The sequence below is a fragment of the Aphis gossypii genome, chromosome 3 (assembly GCF_020184175.1).
Source record: "Aphis gossypii isolate Hap1 chromosome 3, ASM2018417v2, whole genome shotgun sequence".
NCBI lineage: Eukaryota > Metazoa > Arthropoda > Insecta > Hemiptera > Aphididae > Aphis > Aphis gossypii.
This window is the reverse complement of record NC_065532.1, coordinates 50362041-50374672: the sequence shown is the minus strand read 5'-3', so window position 1 is coordinate 50374672 and position 12632 is coordinate 50362041. Positions and strand designations below refer to the sequence as shown.

Below are 12632 nucleotides of genomic sequence, written 5' to 3'. Positions count from 1 at the left end.
TATGATAACGGTAGGTACTAGGTAATACATATATTTAGTATTTTTCTTTTAAACTATTAAATAATTAAAATATTCATATAAACAATCTGAATTCATGGTTTTTATCAAGGTATTTTTTATACAGCAATTAGTTTACGCCGTTTACGGACTAAGATAGCCTAACAATTAAAAAATAATAAAATGCAAAATATATAGATTACAAGTATATCTTAATGTGATAAAGTCATCATCCTAAATTATCACGGTCCAAGACTTGAAGAACTTAAAAGTTGGAATAATTAATTTGGTTTTTTAAATGCAGCTCTTATGAAAAAAAAAAAAATCATGGAAAGATTGTAAACATCCATGGAACATGAAATTAATCGATACTACTATCGACTCTTAAGCCATTGCGCGTGCGCCTTGTTGTAATTTGTAATTTTTTTTTTTTATTCTCATACTGTCCATCGCCTGTGCCCTGTGTGCCGTTTGTGTATCTGTTTGCGTGCGTTAGTGTGTAAATACTGTGAATGTGTACGTGCGTATGAGTGTGTTTTGTTTACAATATACATTTTTTTTTTTATTATTATTAAATGCTTACGAGATCACCCACTCCGTTGAGTTCATACCTGTACGGTACACTTATCTTTTTGAAGTTTCGAAATTAATATTCGTTGTATGGTTAAAATTCTCCAGGCCTTGTAAAATGCGACTGATGCCCATTCCATATATGATGTCGTTGGTCCCCGTGCGTTGAAATAAAAAAGCGGTTGGAGTTAGTCAGATGTATCCAGTAGTTGATTACGCCTACGACTCTTAATATGCAGGTATAACGATAATTATTGCATAACAAAATATTATAATATATAAACTATATTCTCAAATACCTTTAAATTACAATAATATTTCAATGCTATTAAAGTATGTCCCTTATAAATTAACTGTCAGGCGGTCAAGTGCCTGGTTTTGTACTGTTCCAGAACATTTTCATTATCAAACAAATTTAATTTGAAAATTAATCGAAATTGGTCATCTATAGTGATGGGTGCTATTGGGTTTTTACACAAATTATCATAACAATTTTACATCTTCTCAATGGGACCGATAGAGACGGTATTTTTCAATTTTTTTTTTTTTTTTTGTAATGCTTGAATTTTATATTATCTATACTTAAAGATTGCACTTATGTACAAAGTATACCTAGTTAAATAATGTCAATAATTTATATATATATATATATATATGTATATATGCTTATTATGTATTTGTAATTAGTTAAGTTTACCTGGTGACTAAATATGTTATGTATTTATTGGAATTATATTTTAATAGTCTGATGATTCATACTATATTAACACCAGGACGTAATTTTTATCAGAATAATACATTAGAATATTTTAAAGATAAACCTATTTTAAGTACATTATATTATATTTACGTACATTTATGTTTATAATTTTACTACTTAGTAACGTAGACTTATTAAAATTCTTATTCCAGTTTTCAATTAACTTCAGTAAATAAAAATGTCATCATAACTAACTAATTATGTATGTATATATATGTATATATATTATTATATGCACATATGAAATGTATTGCAGGTTTTCTATAAATTCTGGTCTTAAACTAAATCAATATAAAACATTTTTAATGTTAGATCAGGTTAGAAATTTATCTGTTCCTAATGTTTCTATTATCTTTATCATTTCTACAATATACTTGCTTACCTAAATAGGTATATTTTTAACTTTATTTATGTGTAGTTTTAATATTAATTTTTGTATTAGAGCGCTACAAAAGGTCCAAGATCTTACATGAAGTCTTATGGCCGTGCAAAGTATTCCAATAATCCAAACAGTGTTGTTCAAACAGCCATAAATTTTGATAAGTTACTGTGTGAAAACACTAATAGGCCCACGGCGGCCAAATCTTCAGGTACTGTTGGCAAATGGGGTGTTACTTCCTTTACTTCAATTAGAAGTACTAACTTTGTCACAGGTAATACAAATACAGGTAATACTAAAAATTTATTATGCTTATACCTAAATATCAATAATAAGCATTTAAAATAAAATAATATCTATTTATTTTTAGGAAAAACTGAAGAAACATCAGGATCTCGATTTAGTGTAGGAAAGAAAAGGCAACACCAAGAAGCTAGTCCTGCACCTAAAATTGCTATTCCAGAACCTACTGTGAATGCAACAAGACCTAAGAAGTTTTTTAAAAGCCGTAATGCTGATTCTAATAGATCTGACAGAAAATATGGTGGATCAGAAGTGACTAAGAAAACTAGAACAGTTATTCAGAAAACCCCAGAATCTTCTCCTGAAAAAGAAGACCGAATTCCAGAATCAAAAGAATTGTCATTTACATCATTGACACCCACAAAAGACCCAAGTAAACCTCCTATTGTTCTTCGAATATTTAAGGGTAAATCACAATTAGTGAATGAGCCTAATACTATTCAAAAACCTTTACAAGCTATTGAAGTACCAGAAAGTAATGACCAAATTACTCCTACCATAACTACAAGAAGTCTTCGGAGGCGAAACCCACAAACTACATACACTGAGCCAGAAACTGAAGAATCTCCTCCAATTATTGATATTCCTAAGAAAAGACGTCAAGATAGGGCTAAATTTACAGTTCCCACTTTAAAGATTAATATATCTAAGCATACTGTTATTAACCAGAATGATGATGAATTGAAGTATGAAATAAATGAAAAGAAAACAACTAATATGGATCTTGATAAATCTAAAATAGAACAATTAGAAAATGACCGCAATAAGTTGTTGGCTGTATTAGAAGGCAGTGACGATTCTGTGTCTAGCCCTAAAATGGATATTGCAGTAGATAATGAGGAAGAGAAACCCGATGCTACTGATGATTTACTGAAACAGCTTGAGGTACACTTCAACCCTGATACAGAACTTCCTAATAAGAAAATAGAGAAAAAAAAAGAAGACGTTAAGATCCAATCAGAAATTCCTTCTTCGAAACATCGAGGAGTTTTTATAGAAACTGAACCAATCAAGGTAGACGATGATGACATTACTGATAAAATGGTAGTAGACCCACCAGAAACATTTATACCAGCAAAGAAAAGTATTTTTAAATCTAGAAATGAAAGAAATAAGAAAGGTATGTTTCTTTATAAACATTCATGGGTTGATAAAGAAAAAAAAATTGATGAAGAAAAAAAAGAAGAATCAATTCCAAGCACAAGTCCTACTAATAGTTTTGAACAAAAGCCTTTAGTGAGAATTACAAAATCAACTGATGTATTTGATGATGATTTTGATTCAGTTACAAGTGTTAAATGTGACAAGGCAGAAAAAGGAGTAAGTTTTATTATTAATGATGATATTTTTAAAATAACATATTTATTATTCCAACAACTTAACATTACAAAAAATACTTTTTTTTTACATTTTTGTGTGACAACATTAACTTTTAATTTCATATTCTTTCTTATTTAATATTTTTTAAAACATTTCAAAATACAAATATCAAATTGTTATAACTTATAAGTTACATTTACACATGCAATTTTAATATGCTAAAATTGCTCTCAGAATTATTTAACAAATTAAAAATGTCTCATAATTCATAAAAGTATAAATTTTAATTTTAATTTCAAATTATGTGAATTAACTATATTGAATACATTGAAGTCATTAAAAATATTTTTGTGTATTTATCTAAAAACTTTATGCTATTTGAAATGTTTTAGTTGCTAAAAATAATTAGTAAATATTATTTATCAATATTCACAGCAAAAAAATGTATGCTTTGGTATAATTATAATATTAAAATAAATAAAAAAAGTTATTCTAAAAATTTTAAAAAGTAGTTAAAATTATGAGTTTAATGATTAAATTACCGCAAGTGTTTTATTATTTTATTTTGTTTATTGATTTGTATGTGTTCTAAGCATATTTTAAATTATAAATTGTAATAAATACATAAATATTGATGTATCTTTAACTACAATTTTATGCTATCAAAATTTGAGTATTTACTAAATTCTATAGATATATTTAAAATAATAAATTTAGTTAGTGCATAAAATACACAGTTAAAATTAAATTATAGCTATAAAATTGTTTGCAATCCCTCTATAAGCATATCTTATAATAGAGAACTTGGATTCTGTAATAATTTTAAAGAATTTAAAACTATACATTATAATTTATATCGTAGGTATATTATATTTTGATTAATTATAAATTTAATTGTTTAGAGTATGATTTATATAGATACAGTCTTAGCGCATTTAGGTAAATTTTTGAAATTATTTATGTTCATTTGAAGTATTCTACTTAATTAAATTGAAATAGATCTTTTTATGTTGATATGTTTGTGGGAAAGATTAATAATATTATTTATTCATTTATAAAAAGATAGTAATATAGGTTCTTATAACATAATATGTCTAATAGTAATAAAGTAATTGGGGTTAAACATATTTGTTATTCAAACCTAGGAAATATAAAAATAAATTATACTCATCAATATATTTTTCAATGATTGAACATGAGAATCATTTGCTTAACCCCAAAAAATAATACCTTAACTACTAGGTGGTTATACTGTTATACTAAGGTTAAACATATTATACTATACATATTAATATTGTATTCACATATGTGTGAAATATTGTAAAAAAAAAAATATATTTCTAACAATGTTCATTAAATTATTTACATAATATCATTTAAACATAAAATCTTAGGTGAGGACTAAATACTTAATATAATTTAAATTGTATAAAATAACATAGTTACTACAATTGACAAATAAATTACTAATGCAGGTATACATTTAAATACAAACTGATTAATTCTGTTGGTTAATAAACCAAGCTTAAATATCTTAAATGACATTATTAGTACATATTAGTGTTATGAATTTACAGTTATTGTATGTTGAATATTGTGTATAAATGTAGTATATTTAATTAAATTAATTTTATTGTACTATTTAAAATATAAAATGTATTTATGTTTATTTCAAAGTTTTAAATTATACTATGTTTTTCTAGTTTTATACTGTGGTGAGAAATGTTAAAAAAGCTCATCAGATTCAAGAGTCTGGAGAATTTCAAGAGTTTAATGATGATGTTGAGTATATTTTAGATGCTTTACAACCGAATAACCCTATTGGAACTAGGTATACTAATACTTATATTAGTTATTAATTTTTCACATTTAATGATGTTATTTATAATTCTAGATGTCTATCTGCAATAACATTGGCCACTAAATGTATGACTCCAGCTTTTAGAATGCATGTTAAAGCACATGGAACAGTTGCTAAAATATTTCGCGCATTACAAGATGCTACAAAAGATCAAGTATTAATATTATTTATTTAGTTTAATAATATTTTAAGTAACTATATGGATTGTTATTTTTTAGAGTTTGGGAATGTGTACAGCTACAGTTATGTTTGTGTTAAGTCAAGATCGTCTGAATATGGATTTAGACCGTGATTGTCTTGAACTTATGTTAAACTTATTGGAAAATGATACAAGTCATGATCAAGCCCTTGATGATTGTGGTCTAACTGATCATCAATTACAAAAAACACGTGAACGAGTTATACAGTTATGTTCAGAAATTAAATCTCAAGGAGCTGCTAAATATTTAAATACAGATAATATCACTGTAGGACAGTTGGCTATGGAGACGCTATTAAGTCTTACTAGTGCTCGAGCTGGTGAGTGGTTTAAAGAAGAAATGCGACAACTCGGAGGTCTTGATCACATAATACGTACAGTTGTACAATGTTGTAATCATGTTGACTCAATGACTAATGTGTGGTCCCCGACATTAATTGATCGTATTAAAAAAGTGGATCGTTGTTTGAGGATACTTGAAAATGTAAGGCATAAGTTAATTGTATCATTATATTATATAAGCAAGTTTTATTCTATAAACTGGTTATTATCTATTATATTTTATTATTTAGGTAACAATTCAAAATGAAGAAAATAATGTGTATTTATTAGATTTTGAAAATGGAATTTTGATTAACACATTAATTAGAATGTTTAAAGTGTGTGATTATGAGATACCGTTATATCCAAGTTATGATGAAAATGACAAAGACTCAATAGGTGCAGTATTAAGAGAGTGTCTTACAGCCAATTTAAAAGTGCTTATAAATTTGTCACACGACTCTAATCAAATAAGTAAGTGTTTATACAAATAATGTAAAATATATATCTTTGTAAGTTTCAAATACATTTTTATATATTAATACCATACAAACTTCTAATTAGCTCATGGCTCAAAAATTGGACAAAAAGATGGAGTTATTGATACAGCTTTACATATTTTTCTCAAAGTTCCAGAATATGTTCCTCACGATGAAAAGTTTGACATAATGTTTTTGGTAACTATGACACATAGTATATAATAATCTTATTGTAATTTAATAACTAAATTATTTTATAATTTTTTTTAATGATTTTTTTCTCTAGACCTTAACATTTCTGATTAATTTAGTTGAGATCAATGTGGAAAATAGGAAACTTATAGCAGAAGCTAAAGCTCCTGAAACTAGTGATGTTGTTCACGACTGTATGTTAAATTATTAAAAATTAAATATTGTAATCATTTTAACATGTTAAAATTGTATTAATAGCAATGAAATCATTTGCAATCGAAGCACTAGTGAAAATGTTCTTCCAACAAGAACAATTGGCAAAGACTGAGGAAAAAAAGACTGATGAAATATTGGATGGTGAGAACAAACAAACAGAAAAACCAGCTAAAGACGCTCCATTAAAAGCACATACACAATATATTGAGGAAACAATTGCATTACGTAAGTATAGTTTAAATTACTTTTACAAGTTAGTAATATATAATTTAATATATTTAATGAATTATTTGGCAAAAAATAACAAAAAACTGTTATATATTAAATATTTGTTTTGAAATTTAAATAATGTCTAATAAAAGATTGTATAGATCTTAAATTTTATTCCATTAAATAAAAGGAAAAATAACTTTTTTAATTAAGTTAATACTTGTTGAAATAATGATTGTTAGTACTAAAGGGGTGGTGGTTTTTCAAATTATGATACAGGTATTTGGTTACTACCGATATCTACGGTAGTTACTGAAAATACCATACCTCAGTGTATTATATAGTATATTACTATGATTATATAAAAAGTAAAAATAATAATAAATAATAAATTTGGGTACCTATATGGTATTTTTATATGGTAACAATGGTAATTACCGTTTTACCGTTTTAAAAATCCGGTATACTGAAAATACCACCAGCCCTAAGGTGCCTAAATGAATTTCATTGTATTTTTTAAATGATTCTTGTGTAGTTTCAATGTGTATATCTTAAAAATTTCAGTGGATTTCTAGAATACTTATATAATCAAAATATCAGTCTTAAATATACCTACTTAAAATTGCTATCATGTTCCTATAATTTTTCACAGAATATTATTGATAGTGTTATTTATGTTTAAATATTAGTTATTAGATTCATTTGTGGCATTGATATTTTGAATAATTTATTTTATGTTTGTATATTATATTTTTAGTAAATTTATGCATAGTAAAAAAGTTTAATTATATTTTTTAATTTCAAAGTATATTCTATCAAAACTTTACAAGTACAATAATACTTGTTAAAATTGAGTGACTTGTACTAGTGAAACTAATAATTTATACAGTGCACATTAATACTTTTATATTATAAGGTTCTGTTAGGTTAGATTATTAATTAACAACTATAAATAATTAATATCATGATACAGAGAATTATAATTTTTAAATAATTTTTTCTTCTTTATAGTCGTTGAAAAGGCAGGTCAAAATATGCAACACACAATGATAGCATCATATATTGCGATTTTACTTGGTTATATTACAATGGATGACAAGGTAATTAATTAAACTTTTAAGAATTACAATAAAATAACTATGAATTTATTTATAGGAATATCTAGAATTTGTTGGTAAGCAGTTACCAGATGGTCGATTTACTGCAATGTTGGCAGTTTTGGATAAATATTTAAATTTCATGAAACTTACTGCTGCTGTAAGTTTAAATCCACCAAATTCATATTTAAATATACTTAAAATTCAATACATCTTATTGATATATTATATTATTATAATTTAGCCTGGCACCAGAGGAATAAAATCTGTTGAAATGATTATAAAACATTTGACAAAATGTGAAAAACTACAAGCTGAAGCTTCTGGTCTACCTGGCACTTCGGCATAACCATGTTTGTTGGTTATGCTCTATAGGACCAAGAATAGCATAATTTGATGTTTCAATATTTTTACTTATGATACTTATCTTTTTATTTGCATATAAATGTATTGATTTTGTAATTTATTTGACTGTAAAGTATTATGTCTTTGTTAAAACAATAACGGAGTAATACTATCTTTTCCTATTCTTTACGACTTCTTTTATGTCGTGACATTTTTATGTTTTTAATTTTAAATTGTCTCAATGAAAACAAATTTAATCCGTCTGTTAAACCTAAGTACATTTTTTAAGTTGTGTTCTTAATTAATTTTTATGTTCGGTTCAAGAGTTTAGCATAATATCATAGAATGTAATAATGCCTTTTTAAACTTATTATTAAATTCATATTATTAAACAATACATATTGTATTTTCATGATCCTATTGTTTATTTTATTGTAATTATTATTTAATAATTCTATGTTTAATATTATAAAAATTGATAATTACTAAATAAATAGTCTTTTCTAATTTGTTACAAATCAATATATTAAGACTATTGATAGTTTTAAAATTTGTGTTTTTAACATTTTGTTTTTGTCATTGATTAAAGATTAAGTATCCCAAGTGTTTACATTTGGAATAATCAACACTTTATAAATATTATGATATATTTTTTTTTATTAGAAATAAGGCTTCAACACTATAGGTTATTAACTTAACGCAATTTAGATAATATAAATTATAAATTTGAAGAAAACAAATAACAAATTATAATGTGACTTAGACTAAGGAAAAATATTTATGCAATGTTTATGAAAGGTTTGTTTATGAAATTAATTTTGGTTAGAAATGTAATAATTTTATTGGTATTATTTTAGCTTCTTCCATATTCGGTCGTATAGTGAGGTTGTTTCTTATGTTCCGGTACTTTGTGCAAACTTGGATGATGTGATGAACTTGAACTGAAAGGCCTATGTGACATTGATCACAAATGGGTGGAAGATGTGGAAGAAGGTGTCTTGTTAGCCATTTCATTGCCAGTTATACCTTCATGTGATGGTACCCACATAAATTCAATGTTTTTTTTTTTGGTTGATTTTAATATTTTTTGTATATTTCGCGTAATTTCGTTTGAAGGTTAGGGATTTTAAAGAGCTAGTAGAGCCCTGAGTGAGTCACTTAAAATTAGAATGTGGTTTGAGGTGATTGTCTTGATTAATATGATTGTTTCATAGATGACTTGGGTATTAGCTGAGAATATACAGGTTTCAGGGCGGTGTTTGTGTAGGAGTGTAGGAGTGTAAAGGCCAACACTTGGTGTGGATTTAGATGCATCAGTACACTCCACATATCGTCTAGCGAGTGTTAACTGTTAAGCGATAGTTAAAATCCAATATTGCCTATTGTTTTTTTTTTTTGATTTAAGGTATAAATGCACTAAACAGTAAAGAAAAAATGTATATTTTATAAACATTTCAAGAAGATAAACATAAAATAATTTTTCATGTAGGTATATATTTGAGGTGATAAAATAATGATCAAATACAATTGAAAAAAAAACTTGTCATGTATTTATTATTATTATCATTATAAATATTTTAATAAATCATACAATGTACCACAATATATTCAAGAAGAAAGTTTCATAATTTCTTCACGTTTTTGATTAATTCAGATAGTCAGAGGTGTTCTTAATAATTTTTTTGAGAGTATACTAAATCATCAAATACCAAAATATACCTAAATATTTAATACAATAAAAATATTTTTCTTATGGGTTATAAGAGTAAAGCCGGTAAAAAGCGTGTCAATAATATGGAAAAAATTTTATACAGATTTTTTTACATATCATCTTTATATTATACCTTGTCAATCTTTACAAATATTAAAAAGTAAAGAGTATGACTCTTTCAGTCATAAATAATATTGACGTAAATATGGTAAAACTACTTGATTAAATTAATTTTGTTTTTTCCTTTGTATACCTATTTAAGTATATGCAATATACTTAAAATCTTGAAATTTTGTAAAAATATTTTGATAGGTAGTTAAAATCACAAATCGATTGAGACTTGAGAGCACACTCATACTACCCATATTATTGAAAAAAAATCTTGAGAGTATACGGCGTCTATGTAGTTACCCTATGGGAACATCCCTGCAGATAGTTAAAATTTTAAAATGTTTTGTCATTATAATTAATTAAAAATATAAGCCAAGCAATGACTATTTTTAATATAAAAACACGATGAAACAATAACTCTGGTGTACACTGTACACATTATTTCGTACTAAAAACATAAAAGGAAAGAACGAGTTATTCATTTTCGATTAATTAAATGTTTTAAATAATTTCACAAACTCAAATAAAAACCAAACTTCCACGAACTACTAACTAAAATTGAGTGATTTATTACTCACACAATTTTTTTAATCCAACACTTTTCATTGATATTACAAAGTGAGAAATTCACAAACAGATTCTTTGAAAAAAAGCGAAATTAATAAAATATACATTATCTGTAGGCTAAGCTAGAACGATGGCCTGTATACTGCACTCTGACTTACTGACAGTTGAAGCTCGCTGGTGAACAAAACGCTTTGCAGACCATCTCACAGGTTTACTGGCTTCCTCCGAGGAAACACTGATTAACAGAGCCAAATGTGCTACCCATAGCGAACACAACAAACATCATAAAAACAATAAAAAACTATGATCTGAATCACGTGAGATTTCATGTTTGCCGGTATAAGTCCAATTATTAACAAGTCTGATGCAGACCACGGTAAAACGGCTGTACTGCAGGTTGTAAGATATTTACTATTAGTTGCACACAGAGCCGTGACGTGGGGAGGGCCTAGGGGGCATGTGCCCCGGGCGCATGGTCTAAACTGTTTAAAGGGGGCGCCAAAAAATTTTTTTTTGAATATAAGGGGGCTAATATTTTTAATTTTGCCCCGGGCGCTAAATCTTAACGGCACAGCTCTGGTTGCACAACTAAAATATAAAATAAATGGACCTCCTCATAATTTATAGCATTATCATGAAGAATTTATTATGTAAACAGTTCGTCCCACTACTACTATAATTATTATCAAATGATTAACCTAACGTAGTTGTTATTTTTGAATATCTATTGTTTGAAACATTTTTTTTAAGACCGCGGTTTAAAGTTCATAATAAGTTATTTACTATAACACAGTACGATGTTACTTTTTATATAATATAAATATAAATTCATTTATTTATGACTTTTGAACTAGGTATTGTACAACAATTACATCCTTTTGCCTAATAAGTAAAGTAACACGCGTTTGTTGGGATGTAGTATGTAAGTCGTAAGTAGACTTTGTATAACAATTATTTTAACAACCACATCGCCGTAGGTAAACTGTAAATCAGTACATGGGGGTTCATTTGGTTCCGGGACATTTGCAGTCAAGTAGAATAATATTACAACTATTCTGTCTTCAAATTTCATTATTTTTATTTTTCTATTTAATACGTCATGTTAAATTTTATTGTTTAAAATATATTTAATTTTTATGAACCAACGTTCTGTGTAATTGCTGTTGTAACTTAAAATATATCCATGTCTAATATACTATTTATATAATAGTAGTTTGTTAATACGATTTAAGTTACAGGTTACAACAACAATTATTACACACAACATTGAATAAAAATGTATATAAAAATTAAATATATATATATATATTTTTTGATAGTAAAATTAAACATACATTAAATAAACAATTAATAAATAATGAAATTTGAATATCGAGTATAGTTGTAATATTAGTCAGTATTCTACCAGAGACTAGGTATATATAGAAACTATAGAAGTGTGACCGTGACGCACCTAGTGGCCGTTTTCGTGAAAACCAGGGGCTCTTAAAGTTTTACTACTTTTTTATTAATGTAGTACCTATGTATAATATATACATATTTTACGCGAGGAAGCGGTCGTAAAAGCCCTGTAGGAAATTTGTCATTTGCAGGTGCGTGACGGTCACACTTCTAAAAGTTTAGCTAACTGTTCTATATAGTCTCGGGTAGAATACTGACTAATATTACAACTATTGTATCTTAAAATTTCATTATTTGAATTTTTTTTATTTAATATGTGTTTAATTTTATTATCAAAAATAAAATAAATTTGATTTTTATGCACTAACGTATATAATGATTGCTGTAAACCGGAAACGCGTCTACGTAAGCGGCGGATGTGCCTACTGGCCGTTACAAATTCTACGTCTTACATAATAGATCCCGACAAAAATGGTTTACTATTTACTGGGCAAAAGGTTTGACTAAAGATCTAACGGTATGGGTTCATTTACCCATATTATTTACATGCAAGTATGTGACTTGCTGGGGGTCTTGATCATCTTGATTATTAC

At 26.7% G+C, this 12632-nt stretch overlaps 1 protein-coding gene across 5 annotated transcripts; it reads left to right on the top strand.

Moving 5' to 3' along the window:
* Positions 1-446: 446 nt before the first annotated feature.
* On the top strand, positions 447-8666 carry LOC114130387 (protein wings apart-like). Of its 5 annotated transcripts, XM_027995362.2 has the most exons (15): positions 447-610; positions 676-806; positions 928-1092; positions 1770-1995; positions 2077-3329; positions 5033-5160; positions 5224-5344; positions 5409-5873; positions 5962-6184; positions 6275-6387; positions 6476-6575; positions 6640-6822; positions 7819-7907; positions 7963-8064; positions 8149-8666. In XM_027995362.2, exons 3-15 carry the CDS (start codon positions 1075-1077, stop codon positions 8251-8253), a joined length of 3126 nt encoding a protein of 1041 aa, XP_027851163.2. In that variant the 5' UTR covers positions 447-610; positions 676-806; positions 928-1074; the 3' UTR covers positions 8254-8666. The 5 variants fall into 5 exon arrangements, with proteins under 5 accessions (XP_027851163.2, XP_027851166.2, XP_027851167.2 ...); XM_027995365.2 differs by lacking the exon at positions 928-1092; XM_027995366.2 differs by having other exon boundaries at positions 449-806; positions 1770-1980.
* The last annotated feature ends 3966 nt before the right edge of the window (positions 8667-12632 follow it).

Coding starts and splice junctions, on each gene's coding strand:
- LOC114130387 (XM_027995362.2), top strand. Junction 3,330..5,032: donor GTGACAAGGCAGAAAAAGGA/GTAAGTTTTATT, acceptor ATGTTTTTCTAG/TTTTATACTGTGGTGAGAAA. Junction 5,161..5,223: donor AATAACCCTATTGGAACTAG/GTATACTAATAC, acceptor TTATAATTCTAG/ATGTCTATCTGCAATAACAT.